At 34.6% G+C, this 25,764-nt stretch overlaps 1 protein-coding gene across 9 annotated transcripts in view; it reads left to right on the forward strand.

The window, feature by feature from the left end:
- Window positions 1-268: 268 nt before the first annotated feature.
- rnpc3 (RNA-binding region (RNP1, RRM) containing 3) overlaps window positions 269-25,764 on the forward strand; it is a 32,798-nt gene continuing 7,302 nt past the window's right edge. For 2 of the 9 annotated variants that reach the window (XR_015524525.1, XM_087308798.1), the window contains exons 1-10: window positions 269-319; window positions 1,589-1,748; window positions 1,834-1,881; window positions 1,968-2,077; window positions 5,119-5,208; window positions 9,474-9,585; window positions 12,133-12,201; window positions 15,314-15,441; window positions 18,635-18,760; window positions 18,887-19,041. Coding sequence is in view for 8 of the 9 variants with exons in the window: in XM_087308798.1 (XP_087164924.1) it covers window positions 1,593-1,748; window positions 1,834-1,881; window positions 1,968-2,077; window positions 5,119-5,208; window positions 9,474-9,585; window positions 12,133-12,201; window positions 15,314-15,441; window positions 18,635-18,760; window positions 18,887-19,041 (994 nt within the window). In the remaining variant the exon portion in view is untranslated. Of the gene's footprint in view, window positions 396-1,563; window positions 1,749-1,833; window positions 1,882-1,967; window positions 2,078-5,118; window positions 5,209-9,473; window positions 9,586-12,132; window positions 12,202-15,313; window positions 15,442-18,634; window positions 18,761-18,886; window positions 19,042-25,764 lie in introns of all 9 variants that reach the window. The other 7 variants (XM_087308796.1, XM_087308797.1, XM_087308800.1 and 4 more) reach the window with 4 other exon arrangements.

The raw sequence follows: 25,764 nt of genomic DNA on the forward strand, positions 1-25,764 counted from the left end.
TGGATAAATTGGTGGTTCATTCCGCTGGGGCGACCCCTAATTAATAAAGGGACTAAGCCGAAAAGAAAATGAATGTCTGTCTTACCTTTTCTCGACTTAGTGCTGACTGATGATGATTCATTTAGGTGCAAACACCGCCATCTCCTGGTTCAGAAAGTGATGGGGTTTCTTCATTTAAACCGTTTATGATTGATGCAGAGGCGCACCAATGACTGAAGTGACTGTTCCACAAACAACCAATCACGTATCAGATTTTCTTGATTTCGTTAGACACGCCTACAAGCGTCGAAAACTGCGGAAGAGGGTGAATTTGAATCGGGTACGTGTGTTTACCATCTCTCTTACTCTTGACACACGTGTTATTTATAGTCTTTACTCCGGGGTATGCTTTTTAAGTTGCGCAATGAATAATTATTGTTGTTGCTCTGTTGTTTAAACTGTAAGGTCTCGTTCATTTTTTTCTTGACTATTCTGTTGATGCTGATGCTAATGCTTTTTGGTCTCGCTTCAAAACAAACCTCCTTAACCTGTATATTTGCTACTTTTAAACGGCTTGTTTTGTATTAAGGTTTAAGCCTGTTGTTTAATGCAAATGGAAAGTGTCATTTTGTCTGCTATAAGGGCCAAATGCTTAGTTATCTAGTTGTTTGTACACTGGCTTGCTTTCTTTAGCCTTTCTTCTAGTTACTGTGTTTCCATAATTTAGTTCCGCCTGAACATTACGAACGCCTAAATCCAGTTCCGGACTGATTGTGCTTGATCATCAACAATGGGTTTAGCACTAACATTTAAACAAAAGATAATATGATTATTATTCTTAAACACTGGGGTAAACACAAATTAACCATAGTTTTGCTTCGCTAACTATACTGAGGTTATACAAATGTAGCCAAAACACATTTACTACACATTTACTGTAATACGAACATGATTTATTTACAGTAATATGAATGTATGAGGAAAATAATGCTTTTTAAATGTTTTTATTTATTTTTTGTAAAAAAAAAAAAAGTGTTGGTAAGTTTTATTATTGTTGTTTGTTTATGTGCTAGGTTTTTTTCAGTTTATGTTCAAATTCATTATTCTATTATTGGGATCATATTAAATTGGCTTTTGTATTACATCGAGCATTATTACATTATATTAACATTTGAAATATGTCTTACATAATGTAAAGAGCAGCTGGTGACCTTAAATATTATTAGAATTTAAATTATTTCCACAAACCTTTATATAGCTATCAAATGACTCTTGCTTTATATTTTGTGAATAGGGCTGGGTAACGTTGCAAAAAAAAAAAAAATCAAGATGTCATGTTTCATATAATTTGATATCGATAATTATTGAATATTTTTAACTACATTTAGGAATATTATGCTTTATTTTAATTTACCAACATTACTTACAGACAAATAGTTTTAATAAAACTAAAAATATTTAACAGAAAATCTCATCGCTTTATAATTTAATAAATTTAAGTGTTTGTTGCACTAAGTTACAGTTTAGTGACCATCTTTATCCCTCAATGTAGAAATGTATCATCATCCCTAATTTTTTACTCAGGAGAGTTATTCGTCTTTACATCTAGGATCATGGCGGAGACGGACGAGGCTGACGTTCAAACAAAGAAAAGCAAAACCCTCATCATTCGACATCTGCCCAGAGAGCTCAGCAGAGATGAGAAAGAGGATTTGCTCAAGTACTTTGGGGCCTCATCTGTCAGAGTGCTGTCAGAAAAGGGACCCCTAGTAAGTATAAGATTTTATAAAGTGATTACAAATTGCTGTCTGTACAATTTGAGTTGAATCAATGTAACTGTGTTGTTGTCTGCAGAAACATATGGCCTTCGCAACTTTCAGCAGTGAGACCTCAGCTTCTAAGGTAAAACTCAAATTCACCAGTTTCGCTTGTGCTTGTCTCTTTTGAGCTGATTTTACATAAACAGAATTGTTTCTTTCCAACCGCAGGCGCTAAACAGACTTCATCAACTCAGGATCCTCGGTCGCACACTAGTGGTGGAGTTTGCAAAAGATCAAGACAGCGCTAGTGTTTTGAAAGATCCACCTGTTTCCGACAGGTAAATGGCAAAATCAATAACAGTCACACTTTACAATAAGATTTCATTAATTAATGTTGTTTAATATATTTATTAACACGAACTACGTATGAACGATACATGTACAGCATGAATTAATCAGTTCATCATTTACTAATCCATTATTTAAAAAAATTTAAGCTTTTTAGCATCAGTTATTGGTGATAGGCTTTATGGTCTTTTTTTAGCTAATTTTCTGTAACTTATCAAACCTTGTGAGATTTTGTTTGTAAATTTACTTGTGTAGTTTAGTTTTTGTTTATTATTTATTTATTTTAGTTTTAATTTAAAGGGATAGTTCACCTTTAAAATGAGAATTCTGCCATAATTTACTTGTTCAAAAAGTTTATTTTGTCTGTTGAACACAAAAGAAGATTTTTTAAAATTATATTTAAATAACTTTTTCCCAATATTTATCATTATGTCTTCTTTTGTGTCCAAAAGAAGAAAAAAAAAACTTATAGATGTTTAAAACCACATAAGGCAGAATAAATGAGGGGATTTTTGTTTTTGGGTGAAGTATACCTTGGGAATAGGATTGTAGAATATTTTCTTGGTCACTACCTAAAATAAAACAAGAAAAACATTCAATCAATTATTGATTTTCCTTCAGCTTAGTTCCTTAATTCATTAGGGGTTACCACAGCAGAATGAAGTGCCACTTATCCAGCATTTTTTTTACACAGCGGATGCCCTTCCAGCTGCAATCCAGTATTGGAAAACACCCATACACACTCATTCACACACATGCACTACGGCCAATTTAGTTTATTCAATTCACCTATAGCACATGTCTTTGTGCTGGTTTGTGTCGTTAAAATAAACATCAAATATATTTTCTTTTAGAAAGAAGAAACAGAATTTGAAGCAGTGACATCACTGAACTCTGCTGTACAATGCTGTATAAGTTCATTCATTCTTTCATTCATTAGTTTGTTTGTTCGATCGTTCGTTTGTTCATTTATTGGTTCATTCATTCATTTATTCATTCCATAATTTTCCTTCGGCTTAGTCTCTTTATTCATCAGGGGTTGCCACAGCAGCAAGTACTGCCACCATCCAAATTCAACCAAAATATTTTAATTCTTCATTCTTTGTGCAGGTAGAACTTTTGTTTGTGCTGCTTTGTTTTTTAGATATTAAAATAGCCTAGTGAGTTATTCTGAGGATTCTTTTTTTTTTTTTTACCAGAGATGGGTGATCTACTTTCGCCACCAAGTCATAGGCTATAGGCACCCATTGATTTCCATAATAAGTTTCCTAGCATTTTTCTAAATATTTTCTTTTGTGTTTAAAAGAAGAAAGAAAATCATAAAGGTTTAAAATTACATGAAGGAAAATAAATGATGAGGTCTTTTTGCATTTTTGGGTGAACTATTCTTTTAAATTGAGTTGACATGTAAAATATTTTCTTGCACACTACCTGAAATAAAACAAACAAAAATGCTTAGAAAATTGTTATTGTATTTTAGGTAACAATTAGACATGGGCAAGTTTAAGGTTCTGATGGTATGATAACCTTGAATAAAAATATCACAGATTCACAGTTTTACGGTACCGTGATTGCAGCTCAAAAATATCTTCTTTTTAAAGGTCTGGGTTGAAAACTAAACTTTTTCCCCCTCTTTTTGACACAATATATTTTATTTTGAGAAACTTTTAAAATATTTTAGTTTTGATATATTTTTTGCTGGAGATACTGTTGTCCTAAAATACTAAATACAAAATGTAAAAAAAACAAACAAAAAAAACGTTCATATACCATAGGACCGGTATAACAGAAAATTTTGCCAGTTTTAAAACCTTGACTTTTATTTATTATTTTTATATTTTGTCAAATGATGTTTAACAGAGCAAGGACATTGTTTTGTCTAAAAATAATTCTTTCTTCTGGAGAACGTCTAATTTGTTTTATTTTGGATAGAATAAAAGCAGTTTTCAATTTTTTAAACACCATTTTAAAGACAATATTATTAGCCTCTTTAAGCTATATATTTTTGACAGTCTACAGAACAAACTATCATTATACAATGACTTTCCTAAATACCCTAACCTATCTAGTTAACCTAATTAACCTAGTTAAGCCTTTAAATGTCACTTTAAACTGCAAAGTAGTGTCTAATAAATATCTAATAAAATATTATATACTGTCATCATGACAAAGGTAAAAGAAATCAGTTAATACAAACAAGTTTTTAAATCTATTATGTTTAGAAATGTGTTAAAAAAATTATGTTAAAAAATGTGTCACTCCGTTAAACAGAAATTGGGGAAAAAAATAAACAGGGAGGCTAATAATTCTGACTTTAACTGTACCTTGAAAAAGGTTATGATTCCATGCCTGGCAACAATTATGAATACAGTTTTATGATTTTAGTTTTAGTTGGTTCTTTTAGTTTTTTTGAGTGATTGAATGGTGTGTTTTGTTACAGTAAATACTAATAAAATAATTTTATGTCATAAAATTAATACATGAATATATATTTTTTCATATATTAAAACATTTAAACATATCATTGTTTATTTTGTCTCCTTTTCAAATGGCTTTTTTTGAATTTATTCTGTTTTATCCTTATACAAGAAATAGCTCTAAAGCAGAATGTTTTAATGTGATATTATTTAAAAAACAATTTAACTAGAATCATTTTCATCCAGACCATCAATAACATAAAAATTCAGCTAATTCATTATTGATAATGCTGTATTTTTTTTCAAGTGATGCAATACAAAACTATGAAAAATATCTTTACATCAAATGCTAGCTTTGAAATTAATATTTAGCTTTGAAATTAAGTCATTTTATGTAATTTCTTAGGCAACATAATTGTAAACACTACACGTTTTTTGATGAGGTTGAAATCTTGATATTTTAGGAAATAGGAAATCATTAAATATGCAAATGGACATAATTTGGAAACTATTAGGGCTAGTTTTAGAAAAATGTGCTAAGCCAAAGATTAGACCTGATAGTTAAAGAAACAACCTTATACTTAAATGGCTAACCTTTTTTTCTTATGTCTCAGAACTGCTGCTGCCGTAGCCGAAAAAGAAAAGAAAGAAAAACAACAACCCAGTGTTCCTCTGATGGACACCAGCATTGCTCCCAGTCTGGGGTAGATACACACACACACATACATACACACACCTACACACCTGTGTTTGTTTGTTTGTTCAGCCCATTGACTTCATCTCACTGAGCCACTGCGTTTATGATGCCACTGGAGATTTGAGACAGGCTAACACTCTCGGTTGACATCCCGCACCTGGTGTCAGCAGTTCAGACCCCGGTAACCCTGCAGGAAGTGCCCACAGCGAACAGAGGAAGAGGGAGAGTGGCTGTCACCATCAGTCTCATGTCCAATTACAGGCCCGTGTGTCAGAGTGTCTGTTCTGCGCTGACAGCCCGTCTGCTCTTGCCATGTGGTGGCACCAGGTGGCCTTTGATAAAGAGACCGTGGGCTAAGATATAATTTTTGCGGCGAGAAGCCCACGCCTCACCTTCACTTAACAAGCAGATCCATGACACATTTTTATTTATTTAATTCTGCCAGAGCTGCTCGTGCACAGACTGGGTGTTTTTCAGTGGTGTGACGCTCCGAATGAAGTGCACGCCGTTTCAATGATAGAAAACGCAATCACATTCATCTTGAAAGAGACTTGACACTTGAAGCGTTTGGGAAATCAAACCAATTAATGCAAGATAAAGTGCATCGTTTTCAACTTGTGGTTGTTTTTTTAGTGTTGTTGATTTAAACTTGTTTTCAGAATTATTGTTTTTTTTTATTTTATAAATGTTTACAATAATCTACATCCACACAATATAAGACCTCCAGCCCTTCATCTATTTCGCTATCAATAGCAAACTAGAACATGCTAGAAACTTGCTAATTTATGCTATTGATATTTTAATCATGCTAGCAAAAAGAGATTTGACACTTAAAGGTGCTATATACTGCATTGGATTAATTGTTAAATATACTGCATTGATTTAATAGTTAAATTGTTCTCTGATATCTACATAGTAGGTTTATGGCATCGGTAAGTTCAAAAACTCTCCAAAAATGGTTTTATAAGCTCATTTATTACTCCGTAAAATACCCATAGATTCAGAAGGTCCATGAATGACCATATATGGTTTGTGTCGTGAATATTAATGAGCTCCACTCTTACACAAACTCACACACATACACACAGAGTATGATGTACGCTGAACACGGACAAATATTAACTCAATCAGAGTTACGTTAAACTATTTTGCTCACCAGATCTGGTGTGGATAAAGGCAATAATGATAAGTAAATTTGACAAAAGAGAGTGATAGAGAGGTATCGTGTTGTATTCTGAAGCTAAAGTCAAAGAAAGCACAGCAGGTCTTAGTATCAGCCCCTGCATGAACATATGACAGTTGAGCTGAGTAATTTGACACGATTCAGCATTTACATGTGTTTGTTGAATCATACACATCAAATTTTACAATAAACATGATCAATTAACTAAAGATGTAACTAAACATACCTTATACCTCTCCGTGGTGGAGATGAATATTTGTGTAATCTGTAAATCTTGCCTTTTGCATGCTTGATGTCTCGTGCTATCGTTGCCCCGCAACGGTCAGTAAACAATTTGGGGTTTTCAAAATAAAATTCATAGTATTAACATATACTAACAGCCATATCACCCTGCAGCCCAAGACCGGTTACTCACTGAAGCTAAGCAGGGCTGAGCCTGGTTAGTACCTGGATGGGAGACCACTAGGGAACACTAGGTTGCTGTTGGAAGTGGTGTTAGTGAGGCCAGCAGGGGGTGCTCAACCTGAGGTCTATGTGAGTCCTAATGCCCCAGTAAAAGTGAAGGGGACACTACATTGTCAGTGGGTGACATTTTTCGGATGAGACGTTAAACCGAGGTCTTGACTCTCTGTGGTCATTAAAAATCCCATGGCACTTCTCGTGAAAGAGCAGGGATGTAACCCCGGTGTCCTGGCCAAAGTCCCTCTATCGGCCCATACAATCATGGCCTCCCAATCATCCCCTTCCACCGAATTGGCTCTATCACTGTCTCTCCACCCCACCAATAGCTGGTGTGTGGTGAGCGCACTGGCGCCGTTGTCCTGTGGCTGCCGTCGCATCATCCAAGTGGACGCTGCACACTGGTGGTGGTGTGGAGAGAACCCCCTCATGATTGTGAAGCTCTTTGGGTGTATGGCCATACACAATAAATGCGCTATATAAAAAAATACACATTACACATTACATAAGGGAAAATCTAAGCTTAAAATAACCGAGGGAGCATAACAAATATCAGTGTTGTATCACTAGAAAATGTTTGACTTATTAAACACAGCCTGAGGCGTGCATATTAAAGATATCATAGCTTTTTTATGATCTCAAGAGCTGCATATAAATCTGTGTTCTTTTGATGACGTGGCTGCTCATCAGGTCTGGATGAATGACCTAAAGTAGGCCTATAAGGAAATGTGGAGGGCATGGCCTGTGAGTCTTGTCACAGTTTGTTTTGTCCTCTGATTGAATTTACATGAGATTCAGGAAACAGTGGTGTCTGAGGCTCACGGTATGCCCATTTCCATATACATATATTTTCATAGCACCTTTAAAGCATTTGGGTTGTGAGAGAAGTCCATCCAATTAAAAAGCATAAAATGCATAAGCTGGAATTATTGTTTTAAACTTATTTTCTTATATATTTGTTAAAGTGCTAATTCATGCTAATAATTATAACCATGGTAGCAAAGTCGCATTTTATGCTAACTAAACTAGAGACTTTTGAACTGTTATGTTAATTTATGCTAGAAACATGCTAGCAGTATACAAATTCTTTAAATTGTCAAATATTGAAATATGTTAGTGATGTTATGCCTTGTTAGACACAGGCTAGCAACATATTCATTCATGTTAACAATATGCTAAGCTTTTTACAAACAAGTTTATACAAACTATACATCACTATGCAGAAAGGCTTATAGATCTTTAATGGTATGTAGGCTGTAATGGAGAAATTTGTATATAATATTTTAGTTGTTATTATTATTAATCTGATTTATGTTGATTGTATGAACACGTATTGCAATTATTATTGAATTCTTACTAAATAAAGTATCTGTCTTGTTGAAAATTAAATGTTGTCTAGTTTTTTATCACTAGCAAATCATATACACTTATCGGCCACTTTATTAGGTACAGCTGTGCCATTTTTGGTTAATGCAAATTTCTAAAAAGCCAATCACATGGCAGCAACTGAATGCATTTAGGTATGTAGACATAGTCAAGATCTGCTGCAGGTCAAAATGAGCACCAGAATGGGGAAGAAAGGTGATTTAAGCGACTTTGAATGTGGCATGGTTGTTCGTGCCAATCGGGCTGATCTGAGTGTTTCAGAAACTGGTGATCTACTGGGATTTTCACACACATCCATCTCTAGGGTTTACAGAGAATGTTCCAAAACTAGAAAATATCCAGTGAGCGGCAGTTCTGTGGGTGCAAATGCCTTGTTGATGCCAGAGGTACAACCGAGGTTTGCAGAAGAGCATCTCTGAACGCACAACACATCAAATTTCAGGGCAGATAGACTACAGCAGCAGAAGACTTCTGTCAGCTAGGGGCTAAAGGGTACTGGTAAAGTGTACCTAATAAAGTGGCCGGTGAGTATATGTGTGGAAATATTGTGTGAAAATTCCATTCATCACTTAAATTACAGTGTTTCCTTTTAGTTGTTTAATTAAGATGTTTGACAGAGAAATTGCATTACCTTAGTATGGTCATACAAGAAATACAATATAAACTGCAGCCAACAAAAACAACAACAACAACATCGAACTTCAAGGCAATTAGCTAGTTTTTGCTGGTGCAATGACAAATATAGAGTTATTTGATAATGATGAAAATTTGCTTACATTTTCTCTGTTTTGTTTCTGCTGAACGCAAAATATTTCAAGGAATATTGATAACCAAAAAGTGCCCACTGACTTCCATAGGAGTTTCTACCCCTGCTCAGTTTGTATGAGTTTGGTTATTTCAAAACAATTTGTGTTACCAACAGTTTGGTTACTTTGGTTGAAAATACCTGTGTGTTTATCAAAAGAAAGAAACTCAAACAGGTTTGTAACAAGTGGAAGGAGAGTAAATAGTGACAGAATTGTCATTTATGCGTAAACTATCCCTTTGTAGCTGTTTTCCAGGTGTGGGCATTTACAAAACACTGCCAAATGTTTGTACCTCGCTCTTATATTTACGCTTCACTATTATGTTTATGCATTTTGTCACACCTAGCATTTCTGGAAATGTTTTCCTGTCTCCTCTCCGAAGCTAACGACTGGCAATTTTTCATGTATGCTTTTTTTTTTCTGCCTTTCCTCCCGCAGGTTGAAATTTCAAACAAATCCAACGCTGAAATATTTATATCCTCCTCCTTCAAGTGGAATTTTGACAAACATCACACACACACTTCTGAGTGTGCCCAAGTTCTACGTTCAAGTGAGTGGAGGCTACAAAGGCTGTTTTTTCCCTTATCTTTTTTTCTTTTGTTTTATTTATCAGTTCATGTTAGGAATGTGTAAACATGTACATCTTGCCACCTTTATCTGCATTTCATGACTCAAATTATGGGTTGCACTTGCTGTTTGGGGAACTGCCATTCAAAAGAACTGAAACAAATAATTTTAAAGGGGACCTATTAGGTCCCTTTTTACCAAATGTAAAATAAGACTCTGATGTCCCAGGAGAGTGTATGTGAAGTTTCAGCTCAAAAGACTCCGCAAATAATATTTTATAACTCTTTGAAACTGACCCTTTTAGGCTTTTATCATACTTGTGCCATATTGCTGACCGTCGCTTTAAATTTAAATGAGATTGTGCTCTTTTCAAAAAAGGGCGGGACTGTAAATGCCTATGTGTCAGCATAGTGGCAGATTCAAAAACAAGACTAAATGGCTTTTTTTTACTGGTTTTTTGTTGTGAAACTAAATAAAAATCTACATTATCGATGCTGTAAAAGGGCCCGTATGAAACTGAAAAAGTCACATTGATCTTTCGCCTGGAGATCTTAGTGGCTGAACAACACATCCGTGCATATAAGCCATTCATAACAACAAAATCTATATAAGCATTGCGGGACTAAAATAGTTTTAAAACAGAACATTACCTGTCTAAAAGAAATACTTCAACCATGGTGTCATCTTTCCTCCAATGAGCAAAATTAACTCCAATATTGATTCTGGATTTTTAAAAAGTTTTGATTTAGCATTTTTTTGTCTCTCTCTTGTGCGCGCAAATGGCAGATCTGCGTGAACGACTGCATTTGTAAATATACATTTGTTGACGGACAGCTTGAGCTACTTATCTCAATTATTAAAATTGTCAGCCTGACAAATTTTAATTAAATGAACATTTTTTGTTTTATACCTCACCCAGAATAAAAAAATACAAATAAATACATTTAGATTATTTACTTTAATCATTACTATTGGAACCTGAAGAGATTTACAACCAGCGCAACAAAAAATGTTTCTTAAGACAGTCACCTACTGCACCTGCTGCACATTACAACTGTTTTGTATATTCAATGTAAAAAGCTCTGTGTAAATATATCTGCAAGTAAATATGTAAGTTTATGCAATAAATATCTAAAAAATAAATGCATAATATAAAAGGTTTGGCTACAAATAATCCATATATGGAATTTAAATAAAGCTACGTGCATTTGTTGCGCTATTTCTCTCTTGTTCATTTTTTCTTTTCACTTTCTACAGTACAGTATTATTTAACATGTCTGTAATACTGCTGTAGAAAGACTTTTAATAAGTGGCTTTAATGGGGACCTGTTATGAAAAAAAAAACTCTTATAAGGCGTTTACCACAGTTGTGTGGCAACTGTGTGTGAATATATTGAGCATCTAATGCTAAAAATGTATTAATTATATTTTTTATAAACACTTTATAAAAACTGCTGAAACAACTTGAATTTCTCCCTTTGTATATGTCACCAGAGTGGGAAAGCCCCGCCCATTAGTGATGATCTCTCCCTCATTAGCATAAACAGCCCTGAGTGAAAAGCAGCAGTTTGCTATTAGAGTTTCCACCTGCTGAAGATATTGTCAGTGACTAAGTGGCATTGTAAATGTGAAACTAATGAACACTGTAGTGTCCATTGACTGCCTTCTTCTGACAAGTTTTTTTTATTTTATTTTTTTTACAGAGATAACATTACTCTTGTTTTGAATCACACATGCATTTGTAGCTCCACTCCCTTTTCCAAAACAGCATAATTTGTATCAAAGCCTAAATGGGCTCTTTCCAAGAGTATAAAACATCATTTGTGGGGTATTTTGAGCTTAAACTTCATATACACACTCTATTTATTTTATATCTCATAGAAAGGGGTATAATAGGTCCTCTTTTAATATTGGATGGATGAATTATGAAGAGAATAATGACAGCTAATGATTGTTAAGAGTTAATTCAAGCAAAGCATCATGGTGCATAGGAAAAAGGTGGATATGATACAACCGCTTATGTGTATCAGTATCTCCCTCCCTGTCTTTGAGGTTTTCAGTTTATATCAGGTAAAAGACAGTTCTCTCTCTGCTCTCCTAGAGTGGCACTAATGTGATTTTTCCTCTGAATCCAGTCCAGCATTTAAAACATCAAACCACAATATTTGGATGGAATTATTCTGATGGTATTAATATCACACTCATGTGGGAGGGAGGGATGAGTGATGTATTTAACATTTTCCGTTAAGCCACACTGCGCCGCTTTGTTAAAGCACCAGGGAGAACAAATCATTTCATAAACCTGCCTTTTGGTGGCGCTAGCTTTCTGGGAAACAGGCTGGCGTTTTAAATGCATTACATCTGTTGCTCAGAGAGCCTAAATATATTCCTACGCAGCAATCTGGATTACATATGGAGCCAGGGTCACAATTAATGTTTGTGTCCAAGAAATATGCCATAACAGGTGTGTGGAAACAACACACATACACACACTCTCACTTTCTTCTATCTGATTACTTGTTCTCCACAGGTTCTTCACCTGATGAATAAGATGAACCTGCCATCTCCGTTTAGGCCAGTGACAGCTCCTCCGCCAATGGTGAGTTGGTGTTATGCCCTTTTGTAAATGTTAACTCATGGCAGCATGGTGATAAATATATATAATGTGAGTCACATCATCTCGAATAAAAGTCCAACTCAACCTTGATGCTTTGCTTTCCACTGAATTCTATTAATGTAGGGGCTCTGCTAATATTGATGAGCTATAGATAGATAGATTATACATAAAATATAGATTATTAGATACATTAACTATTAAAAACAATGTTTCATAATATTATTAACTGTAATGTTTATTATTATTATTATTATTATTATTATTATTATAAAATATAAATAAATAAATATTTCATGTTAATTTTTTTATTAATCAGTAACATTAAAAATAATTTATTTATTATTATTTTTTTTTAACAATACATTTCAAGAAACTTCTGCAGGGTGTTAAAGTCTTACATTTTCTTATATTTCAAAAACTAAATTTTAGTTCTTAAAAAGTTTAATTCACAGGAATGTTGTGTTGTATGTCTTAAATAATTTTCAATCTGTCTTAATTTTAGGTCTAAAGTTAGCCAATCAGGCCGACACCCGTCTAATCACCAATGATCTATCTCAGTGGTTCCCAACCTGGGGTCCGCGCCCCCCTAAGGGGGGCGCCAGAGTTCACAAGGGGGGCGCGGGAGAGGATAAGTGTTGAGGTAGAAAAAGGCATAAAATGCTCCACTATTATATAGGGCTGTACAATTAATCGAAAATCCAATTTCGATTTCAAACGACTATAAAAAAGCATTAATCGAGATAAACGCTTATTGCATCATATACCGCCACCTTTCTAGTTGTACACGTGTTGCTCCTAAAAGCCCGAACGAGCGCGTGCTTATGTGTGTGTGCGCAGCAAGCACACTCAGTCAGAAGCATGCGGCCGGTCAGCATTCGCTAATTCGCACTCTGAGACGAGCAGAGGAGTGCAGACATCTAAAGTCATTAACATGAGCTTTCTAATGGTCAAATAGGTGTCAAAACTCGGTGATTAGTGATTATTTATATTAACCCTCATTTGTGTAATAAACAAACGAGTTGAGAATCAAAAGAGATGTGAAAGAGAAACCAAAGAGACAGCGCGAAATATTCCTGCTGCCACCTGTTTTTATTATTATTAATCAAACAACTAGAAAATCCCTCACTAGTCTTGACTGAAGGACTGCTGTAGCTAAAGTGTTTTTCTTACAGTGAAGATGCTTAAAGCACAGTTTGTTTAATATTTTTGTTCTATTGTATTTATTTCTCTTTCCTTTGCAGGGTGGAAAATAACTGCATGTAAACACTTGAAGTCAGAATTATTAGCCTTCCTAAATATTAGCAACCCTTTTCCTCCCAATTTCTGTTTCATGGAAAGAAGTTTTTTTTTTTCCTGAACATAATAGTTTTAATATCTCATTTCTAATAACGGATTTCTTTTATCTTTGCTATGATGACAGCACATAATATTTCACTAGGTATTTTTTAAAATACAAGCATTCAGATTAAAGTGCAGTTCAAAGGCTTAATTAGGGTAATAAGGCAAGTCGTTGTATAACAGTAGTTTCTTCTGCAGACAATCAAAAATATTTATTGCTTAAGGGGGCTAATAATATTGACCTTAAATTAAAGATTTTAACCTGCTTTTATTCTAGCTAAAATAAAACAAATAAGCCTAGAAGAAAAAATATTATAGGAAATACTGTTAAAATTCCTTGCTCTGTTAAACATAATTTGGGAAATATTTATATTAAAAAAAAATCTCAGGAGCACTAATAATTTTGACTTTAACTGATAATCGTTTTAAATAATCGTGATTACAATTATGACCAAAATAATCGTGATTATGATTTTTCCCAAAATCGAGCAGCCCTACTATTATATATGTATTTTTAAGTACCAAATATATATATATATATATATATATATATATATATATATATATATATATATATATATCAAAACATATGCTTAAAATTCCAACATAATAGTAAAAATAATTTAAATAAATAACTTTAAATAATTATTTAAATTTTGCTCACTCACGCAATGTGCTTGTCAACGTGTCGTAAAGGCAAAATCAAAACAAATTCGGCAGAGAGACGTAAATGCAGTGATTCTTCAGAGGCGAAGAAGAAGATTAAACAGTATGGCAAAGCCTACCTAAATTTTGGTTTTATTGAAGGCCAAGACAAGTTAAAACTGATTAATTTATAGTTTCTATACATATTATATATTAATATTACACAAACACACACATACAGTATATATATATATATATATATATATATATATATATATATATATATATATATATATATATATATATATATATATATATATAGTACTTATGTGTGTGCGTGAGTGTGTATTTTAATGGTGGGGGGGCTCCAATGTTTGTATATGCCTATAGGGGGGGCCCCTAAGAAAAAGGTTGGGAACCACTGATCTATCTAAATAATAAAAGAAAAGAAAACTTAAACAATTACCCAATTCCTCATGATAATTACTGAATTAATTACTAATTACTTTACATAACCTTCCATTTACACAAAAACTATTTACAGAAGAAAGTGAGTGGACATAATGTTTAAAAATAAGCATGACACTTAAGGTTTTGTAACAGAAACGCATTAGGTTGAAAAGGAGTTATACTCAGTTAATTTGGATCTAAAGCAAACAAATACAGTGGAAATCAGAATTATTATGGGCTAATTATTTTGACCTTAAAATGGTTTTTAAAAAAATAAAAACTGCTTTTATTCTAGTCGAAATAAAACAAATAAGACTTTCTGTAGACGAAAAAATATTATCAGACATACTGTGAAAATTTCCTTGCTCTGTTAAACATTAATTGGGAAAGATTTAAAAAAATAAAAATAAAAGGTAATTTTAGGCCTTTTAAAAAACACAATTAAATTAATAAATAAAAAATCGAAAAATAATTATTAGTAAAATAATATATAGTTTTGATGTGAATCATATAATCATATTGCCTAAATTAATACTCAACTCTATGGCTGAGTTTCAACTTTTCACTTAATCCCATGAACACAAGTTTTTGCTTACTCTTATAATCTGTGTGAATGAGCTGTTGAGAAGGTGTAACACTCGTCTGTACTCATCCGTTTTAGTTTGAGATGCCTTCAGGCCCGTTGCCTCCGCCTTTCCCCCCTGAAAACCCTCCTCTTCCTGAGCATGACGAGTCAGGCAGCGAAGAAGAGTCCGAGTATGAAAGCGGAGATGAAGAGGAGAGAGAGAGGTAGCTGTTTCATACCTTTCTCTTGTATCTATATCTGCTTTGTGATTAATACAAGTGTGCATTCAAAGCTAATGTCAAAACATCAAACCAGACATGTTAATATTTTAGCATAAGCTTGCTGTAAACATGTTGAAAGTGTCAATCAACTAACTTATCTCTGCAGCCATAGTGGATCTTTTGGGAATATAAATATAAAGGGCAGTTTATACTTGCATTACTTATCCGATTTACTTCAGATACATTTAGGAGGACAACTTAAGTGTACTTTAAGGTGTGCAGTACCGTCCAAAGTTTGTGTAAGATTAATATATAATATAATAAAGTTAATCTAATGTGAACTGTAGGGATAATTTACAGTTTTAACCCAAAGAATGACCAGTATGTCAGATAAAGAAGAGCCGGAGTCAGAGATTCAAATAATTAAAGTTTACTGAAGATAGTTTGCAGTTTCATCAGCAGAAGCCAGCTTCAACACTCGCAATGAGTTCCTAGGCCGCTTTTCTTACAATCTTAAATCAACATCGATTATACTCTCACGTAATGTCATTAACTATGTCATACATTTAAACTGATTGGTTAAAACACAGATAAACTAGGAAAATTGAAATGTGCAAACAGTTCTGAACGATATCTCAGTATCTCAAGCACACAAACGTCAGACATCCACTAGACTGCTTAGAGCTGACCTCAGATCTTTGAAAAGGATCCACAATCGAATAGAACACACACACACACACACACACACACACACACACACACACACACACACTCAAAGTACAATCTGTTTCTTACCCAAGGCTAAGTGTTCTCTGAGCCATCTTTATCAAAACCATAGATATATTCACTAGATATTGCATACAGACCCTGAGCATGCGTCGATACCGCCGCCACATTTGTTCAGTGCTCCAAGGACAAATGTCATTCATCCATACTAGTCAAGACTAAAGCCAATGGGAAGATACTGGACTTTAAGCTCTGTGTACGGATGTAGTAACGAACAAACAAAGAAAACAAAGCACTAAGGCAGAACATTTCATAGTCTTTTACTGCCCTGATCATAAGGCAAAGAAGCACCAAACTCGCACTAAATACCAGACTTAGGCTAGTTTTGTTGAATAAAATAAGCAAACAATGTAAACGAAATATGACAACAAGTTGCTGCGAGCTGGAAACTTGTAATATTGTCAGCTGAGTGAATGAGTCGTTCATAACAGAGATTCATTCACAAACGAATCGTTCCCTTCATTAGAATTAGAAGTGAAAGCAAAAGAGGAAGCATGTTTCAGGATAAGGATTAGATCAAATTTATCAGATAGGGAGGATAATACATTTCCATGCACACAAACACATGCTCTTTGTCGGCAATGCTTGTGCGATCACTTATCCATCAATAGAAAAGTGATGTAAAATTCATATTTTCGTAATTTAAAAAAATATTTGCGTACTGACCACCGCGGAAACTACCGATAAAAGATATATGCATATGTGTTTACATATCTTTGGCTCTGGATGGCCAGTCCTCTACTGCAACTTGGTCTCACATTCATTTCAAAGGAGCGCTACCCTGTACTAAAATGGCAGCTCTATTGAAACATTCCTTCCGATAGACAACAACAACGTAGGCGACATCTAATGTAAATATCTATGATCAAAACTGGGTAAAAAGCAGTTTAATCTACAATCAGGCTGCTATATTCTCACTACTCAAACTCTATCTTGAATAAATAGGAAAATCACTTTAAACAGAATTAACACATAATAATAATATCAAAATCACTCTAGACAGTATTAACACATAGCAATACAGATAGGAAAACAGTTGTTTTCAATCATCAAGCCCTTCAGTTACACTCGAGTTCTCCATGACCTCTGACCTGGTTTGGTGGCTCCTGAAAATTAGTGTTACAAAGAGACAAATGCACTGAACATTCTTATATTATAATAAGCAATGTGTTAACTTTATTCATTAGTCAAAATTATTTCAAGGTTAAATACTGAATCAAATAATCATATTAATAAAGTAATAAGAAAAAGGATAAACGTTGATCCATGCTAGCACGGATTGGAAGGCAGAAATCCGAATCCATCAGAACAAATTTATCCAAAGTTTACCAATAGATGCCTCATTTTATTTAGATTAGAGTTTTTGATATTGTGCTCTCGTGAACTTTTAAAACATGGATTAGATTTTTTACAAAAACATAAAGCAGCACAACACTCATTTAATCAACAACAATGTGATTGCTTTACTTGTTTAATTACTGGTAGCAACACAATGTGCCGTCTCTCTGAACATTGTAACAGGTAAAACAGTCTTCATAGCTATAATGCATATTAATGAAGTTGCACCTCATTCACAATAGAGCGCACTGATTGGTTCGAACCAAGTCCTTCACATAAATTAACTCTGAAAACTCAAAGATTTCACGTTGTACTTGCCGGTACAGACATCCAGTCTCCACACTGGAATTTACACAAGGGTCTCAATTTGCTTGAAATAACGCAAAAACAACAAATTTCCACTTTTTTTGTGAAATATTTGTGTCCTAATAGTGTTTTTAGCAACGTGGGAAACATTTATGGCTGTCAGCATCTCAGAAATATGTTTGGGTGTTTTGTGATCCTTTAATATTTAAAATACAAATCAGAGTTAAATATTTCTCAATATTTTCTCAGTCTCTCATTTCTCCCATACATCTTGTTTTGATGTCCTTCAGGGGGAATCAAGCGTTAATTATGGGGTCAGTCCTACCAAACCACCCTGGTTGTAATATCATATTTATTTATCCATGATAACCAATGCACCAGCACAAAAACACACTCAGCAAAACATCATCGCAAACCCCAGTACTGAATAAATAAATCATATTTTTTGCTGGGCTTAACAATAAACCTTATAGCACGATGTCTCTGGCACACAAACTGATTTAGTCTGCCACATCTTGAATGTAGAAACAATCTCTTGTGAATATCTAAAAATAACTATGCTAGTATTTTCTTTTCTTTTTCTAACGAAGCTTCACCAGCATTGGCACGTTTTCTCATTGACAGACTGTCAGCCTTCAATATGGCAGCGACTGAAAGCTGCAGGAGTGTTCAGTTTGTTTCTTTCATTGCCACATTTTGCCTGCCTGTGTTCAAAAGCCATACATGTTTAATAGCTTCTCACTTTTTCTCCCTGCGTTCCGCAAAGGATGATCAGACTGATGGGCCTTGTTAACCAGCCATGCAAAAGACCGCTGAGAACAAAGATTTCTTCCAAGAGAAAGAAACCCAAACTCAAAGACCTCCTGTTTATTCCCAAACCGGATTCCCACGGGTAAATTGTCAGCTGTCAAGCAGAATCTTCCTTATCATTAATTAACTACAACAAAACAGCACCTTAGAGTTTCTAAAAATGCTTTCAACAACACAAAGAGATCGGCTAATGTGTTGTGTCTATTAGCCCATCAGGTCCAGTCCTGCAGCCGGCGGATGTGTTTGAGCAACCTCATGCACTTGGACAGAAAAAGATAGAGTTTCATATATCGTCTGAGGTGTCTGCTATCCTCGAGGGGCCTGGACAGAATCAAAAGCTGCCATTCGCAGATGCAACTGAAGGTAAGGCTCCATGTCCCCAGCCATTTTTTTTTTTTCATTTTATTTGATATTTTTCAAGACACTAGTATTCAGCTTAAAGTGCATTTTAAAGGCGTAACTAGGTTATTTAGGTACATTAGGCAAGTCTTTGTAGAACAAAAGTACGTCCTATAGACCTGTGGTCCTCAACCACTTGGTCAATTGGTACCGGACTGCACAAGAAATCATAAAGTATTTTATTTTTTACTTTTATTTTGAAAAATCTTTAGTTTTGAAAAACGACCGTATTCATTCGCTTGCATCTCAGTCACTTAAATTCTTAAACGCTTAAATGGGTTGCCCTAAATTGAACCTAGCAAAATGAGTAAGAAACAGACGTCTTTGGAAAGTTTCTTTGCTAAGGGGAAAAGCCCCAGTGAAGGACCCGCAAACTGCCAAGGAATCGCTCTGCAACCCATTTGTCAACAAATCAGGTGAATCCACCATGTCTGTGCAAGAAGATCAACTGCTGGAGATCGCAAATAATGGAGTTTTATCTGAAACTCTATAAGTGTTTATCGAAACTCTGTAAGTTTTCGGTATCGGTGCTTGTAAGACTTTAGATACCACAAATATTTTGGTATCTTTGACAATTCAAACATGAGCTGAAAACACAGAGACAATTGGTTCCACAACCCAGCAGGTGGGAATGCTGGAAAAACCAGCTCCCTTCCTTTCCTTCATTTACATTTGAAGCACCTCTGCGACCCTTTTGTTCAACCACCCTCTCTACATACTGTACTCATACAAAATGGTCATTTTAAAGTCTGAATGTTCTAAATCAACCCAAGTGACTTTATCTATCATGTTGGATATAATTTGAAATGTCTCATTGGTTGCTAGGCGATCATCAACCATTTTCTCAGAGAATGATAATGTTATATCAGAGAAAACTAAAATGCTGTCCAAATGCTGCAGTTTCCACAGAGCTTCTTCTGTTTCTGTATTTGGGCTTTCAAAGGACATGACACAAAGAGAGAATTATTTACAAATTAATTTTTATTATGTTCCAGATAATTAAAAAATAAATATAGCTAGTATTTGAGAGGTAATTTACAATTACGCTGTCTGGCAGTATTTACACAGCAGAGGCAAAGCGTGTGCTAGTAGAAGCAAATACTTGAAAAATACCAAAAATTCACAGGAGGGCAAATAATTAAGTTTTTGATAGTTTTTTTTTTTTCAATTCGGTTTAAGGATATAATGTTGAATTTGCAGATGCAACCCAAAGTAAGGCTCCATGTTCACCGCCATTTTTTCTTCATCCTATCATCCATTTATCTATCCACCTGGATCACCAAACGCGCCCCGGGTTCACCCATCCATCCTGAGCGGACCTGCTCAATTAACACAGCAATTAGCCCTGAGAATAGTGACTCAGCTGGAGAGAAGATTTAATGTATCGGGCTGTCAGCAGACCGAGCTGCTCTCAGCATGAGGTGCGGAGACCCTCCCCTGCGTCAAGATAACCCTGAAACTTTATTCGGGAATCAAGAATGACGGAACCATCAAACTAAATTACAATGCCTATAGAAAACCATCATACCCCGTGAAAATCTATACCTTTCCTCACATTACACCCTGCTTTCAAAAGACCTTGACGAAAAAGTTGAAGAAAGGCACAGGTTAGGAGAAGGCCACAAAAACATTTTATTAAATATTGGAACACTGGAATATTATTAAATATTATTATTAATAAATATGGTTATTATTAATAAATATGGATATTTGGAATATTGACTGTGTTATTTTGACGTGCGGTTTCAGCGATGTGTAATGTGATCATGGATTATTATGTGTAAAAGTGCACAAATCTTCATTCATGCATGACATGAATCACGTTGATAATAAGACACATTTAGGCCGCATTTACACTGCACTGTTCAAGTGACTCAATTCCGAATTATTATAATTTTTTTTCCATGTGGCACATATCGAATATGGCCCATGTACGTGTAAGCAGGAACAAATCTCATGGATTTCGATTCACTCAAATTGGATTTAGGCCTTGTTCATATGTGTTTATCCGAAATGAATCGCATCTGTGTTCTCGTGTCTGCAGTGTAGCAGATAGATCAGGTTTTCACCTGTCAATGCGAGTTGCTCGTCATTAAAACTGTAGTGAATGACGTCAAGTCTGACACTTTCTTTTCAGAACAGACTTCAGCAGAGTCCCAAACCTTAAATCTCATAAACGAGAACTTAAACAGCTGCCATATTGTCATATAGCACGGGTATTTAAGCATGTTAACGAGAGCGAGAGAGCGCAATGTCCACCACCTAACCAATATAAACGAATATATATCTAGTGCATACATAACGTGCATAAATCACGCCATGGACATTACATTAAGATGCCTAAAGGTTTAAAAAAGCCTATATATCAAAAGAAGATGGACAAATGAGAACCTTTCTGTCATAAATTATAGTAAAACAGCTTGTCAAAAGCTGCGAACACATTACATACAGGAATAGAGAAAAGAGCACTCTTTAATTATCAGCTGTTTTTTTTTTCCTGGTCATTGCACCTTTGCCGTGTGCTGTGTAAATGCAGACAATCGGATAGTCACTTTTAAAAGATGATGTAGGCAGGTCATCAAAAAAATCAGATACAGTCACAAAATCAGAATTGACCATCAGTATCTGCAGTGTAAATGCAGCCTTAGAATCATTCTCTGAAATATGTTGTGAAAAAGAAGCAGCTGTGGTTGGCAGAAATGTGCGGTTTTACAAATTTGAGATCATCACAGAGAGTCATGAAATTTCTGGTATATCAGTGAATTTTAAAAGGTCTGTTCCTGACATTAAAAGTCAGGGAATTTTATATGTATTTTTGTTAAATTCATGTAATAGTGGAGATTTTTTTTCCTTTCTAAATTTAAATTTTGATCAATCAATATGTCATTTTTTTATACTGTGTTTTTTAAACCACATTTTCACGTTTTGCCAATGGCGAGGATAATCACTAGAGTCAAAGACAGTCACCAGGCTGTTATTTTAAAAACACAGTCTGTGGTTGTTTTGTGTCTGCTTATTACTCAAATAACAGCTGTCTGTTGCTGTTATTTTTAATTTGGATTTTCAGTCAGAGAATTTGACACTGACAGCTGCTGAGATTAAATAATGTTAATTTACCAACTTGCCCAAGTACTACTAAAATCTGTTTTGTATCTCTATAATACATTAATTAAACATTAATTTATTAATTTTCCTTAGTCCTCATTGGGCTTTGTCCCTTTATTCATCAGAGATTGCCACAGCACCAATGAACCGCCAATTTATCCAGCCTAGCATACACAGCGGATGCCCTTCCAGCTGCAACTTAGTACTGGGAAACATACATACACAATCATTCACACACGTATAATATGGCCAATTTAGTTTATTCAGTTCACCTATACTGCATGTCTTTGGACTGTGGGGGAAACTGGAGCACCCGAAGAAAACCTACGCCAACATGGGAAGATCATGCAAACTCCACACAGAAATGCCAACTGACCCAGCAACAGTGCTAACCACGGAGCCATCGTGTCACCCCCCTCTAAAACATGTCAAATTAAAATGTAGCATTTCTATACGTTTATAGTGTATACATTGAAGTCAAAATTATTAGCCCTCCCTTTGAATTTTTTTTCGTTTTTGAATATTTCCCAAATGATGTTTAACAGAGCAAGGAAATTTTCACAGTATGTCTGAAAATATTTTTTCTTCTGGAGAAAGTCTTATTTGTTTTATTTTCGGCTAAAATAAAAGCATTTTTTTTTTTTAAAGCCATTTTAAGGACAAAAATATTAGCCTCTTTAAGCAATTTTTTTCTGATTGTCTACAGAACAAACCATTGTTATACAATACCCTGCCTAACTTGTCTAATTAACTCAGTTAAACTTTTAAATGTCACTTTAAGCTGTATAGAAGTGTCTTAAAAATATCTAGTAAAATATTATTTACTGTCATCTTGGCAAAGATAAAATAAATCAGTTATTAGAAATGAATTGTTAAAACTATTATGGTAAGAAATGTGTTGAAAAAAATCTCTCCATTAAACAGAAATTGGGGAAAAATTAAAATGGGGGGTTAATTATTCAGGGGGGCTAATAATTCTGACAGTTGAAGTCAAAATTATTAGCCCTCCTTCTTTTTCAAATATTTCCCAAATGATGTTTAACAGCAAGAAATTTGTCATAATATATCCTTAATATAATTATCTATTTTGGAGAAAGTCTTATTTGTTTTATTTCAGCTAAAATCAAAGCAGTTTAACTGTTTTAAAACCATTTTGAGGTCAATATAATTAGCCCTCTCAAGCATTTATTTTTATTATTATTTAGAGAACAAATCATCGTTATATAATGACTTGCCTAATTACCCTAACTTGCCTATTAATCTGATAAACCTAGTCACTTTATGCTAAATAGTACTATCCTCAAAAATATCTAGTAAAATATTATGTGCCGTCATCATGACAAATTAAAAAGTAATCCATTAGAAATTATTTATTAAGACTTATGTTTAGAAATCTCCTTTCTGTTAAACAGAAAGTGGGCAACAATATATAGGGGGGCTAATAATTCAGGAGGACTAATAATTCTGACTTCAACTGTATATAGTTTTGAACTTGAGTTTTACCATAGGTTTTAGATTTGTTGCTTTGTTAACCATTGCAATTATAACTGTAACTATCATAAGTGCTGAGACTCTAAGAGGAAAAAAATCGTCCTCTGCACTCAAATTGAGCTCTCCAGTCTTCTGTTTACCTTATCTTCCTGTTTGTTTTCCATTAATGTCTATGAGAAAAAGCGAAGATGGAAAAGCTTTCAAAGTCAAAGACAAGCAGCTCTTCCTAAACCTCTTTAAAAAAAAAAGGAAACGAGCACAGGGCTTAAAGTTATTTCCATTACACTCACGTTCGACAGATAAACAATACATTTAAATGACAAGACACGTCAAAGGAACCTCTGAGGAACACTTATCAGCACTTCCTGCTCTAGTACACATTAGGCACTAGATCTGTCAGACAAGTTTCCAGAGGATTTGTGTAGCCTCGCTGCTTCCCATAATTCCTCATATGCGTTTGCTTACGGCTTACTGCCAACTGCCAGGTGACATCTCCGACTGCGCTATGAAAGAACCTGAAAGGAAACCCCACAGAGCGTGACCCCTCACAAACACACCAGTGTCACCCTCAGAGATTAATACACTCGCCTAGTTTTTTATTTCTTTTTCCCCCCAGCATGGGTTTTTCATTTTATCTCTACTTACCTGGTTTTCGTTATCGATTATAAGAATCAGTTTTGCTCTCGTGCACGATGGGAAAACACTGTTGCACCATTGTTTGAGTTTGTTTTGAATATTCTAAGTAGTGTTGTCAAATGTATTGATGTTTAAATGTGATTTGATGGTGAAATGCTTAAAATGATATGTTAGGGCCAGTGTTGGTTTAACTAGTGACTGTAAATTAAATTACTTTTCCACTTAAAGAGTAAAGTTATGGATTACTTTTCATTTTAAAGTAATTCAATTACAGCTATTTATACTAAGCTTAAATACACTACCTGACAAAAGTCTTGTTGTCGGTCCCAATTTTAAGAGCAATAAATAATATCTCGACTTCTTGTTGATTATTTGGTAGAGGCAGAATGTAGACTTTCTGATGAATCATCTGTTGAACTGCATCCCAGTCATCACAAATTATGCAGAAGGCCTATTGGAACCTGGATGGACCCAAGATTCTTACAGAATTTTACATTGCACATTATGTGACAAGTTTTGCTTGCTACACAACTAATAATGTGCTACATATAATACAGTTTTTCAATTAGAATTGTAGCATTATAAATGACTATAAAGTTTTTTAAACTGGCAAACGACATGATCTAGTGGGTTGTTTACTGTCATCTTTAAAGGGGTGGTCCACTGCCAAAAATTAGATAATGACATTAAGCGAATACTTTACGCACGTAATACATGCTCAACAAATAGATTTGCTTCAAACCATCAAAATCCCAGCGTCAGCGAATTCAGAAATAACAGTTTGTTTGCAAAAGCCTCTAAACGCCACCTGCCTTTGATGGCAAAAGCCGCTGTGTCCTGAGCACCAATCAGAAAACGTGAATCGAATCATGTTTTCAATGTAACTTACCTGTCCCTACATGTCCTTACCTCAAAAAAAGAAGAAAAAGAAAACACCGTACAGTTGGAAGTTCAGCATGCATTCATAACGTGTTTTTTTTTTTTTTTTTTTTTGCTACTTTGATTGAGTCCGATTTACTATACACTAAACGGCAACTGCTTTTCACGAAAGACGAAGATGCTATTGTTTTATCCCACAAGAATGCTATGAGGATAAGCAAGAGACGAAAAAGAGACAAAAACCTTGAGTATGGTGAGAATGAATGAATGACAGGTTCTAAAAGTGTCTGAGAGACATCCCCTTTTTTTTACCCAGTAGGCCTACCTTGTGTTTTATTTGGTAATATTAGCTATTTTAAAAAACATTTATGTTTGGTAAAATAATTTCTAATTGATCTTAAGTGAATTTTCAACTAAATACACTGCCTTGTCCCAATAGGTGGATTTAGAGGTATTTGTAAAAAAAGCACACGTGGATTTAGATGGTTTTGATGCAAAAGAAAATCTACCTTGTTAAAATCCAAAGGATTGTTTAAAGTAAAGTTATTATAATTAGCTAATAACCATTTCATTATC

Source organism: Danio rerio, chromosome 24, assembly GCF_052040795.2.
Source record: "Danio rerio strain M-AB ecotype USA chromosome 24, GRCz13ab, whole genome shotgun sequence".
NCBI classification, from domain to species: Eukaryota; Metazoa; Chordata; class Actinopteri; order Cypriniformes; family Danionidae; genus Danio; species Danio rerio.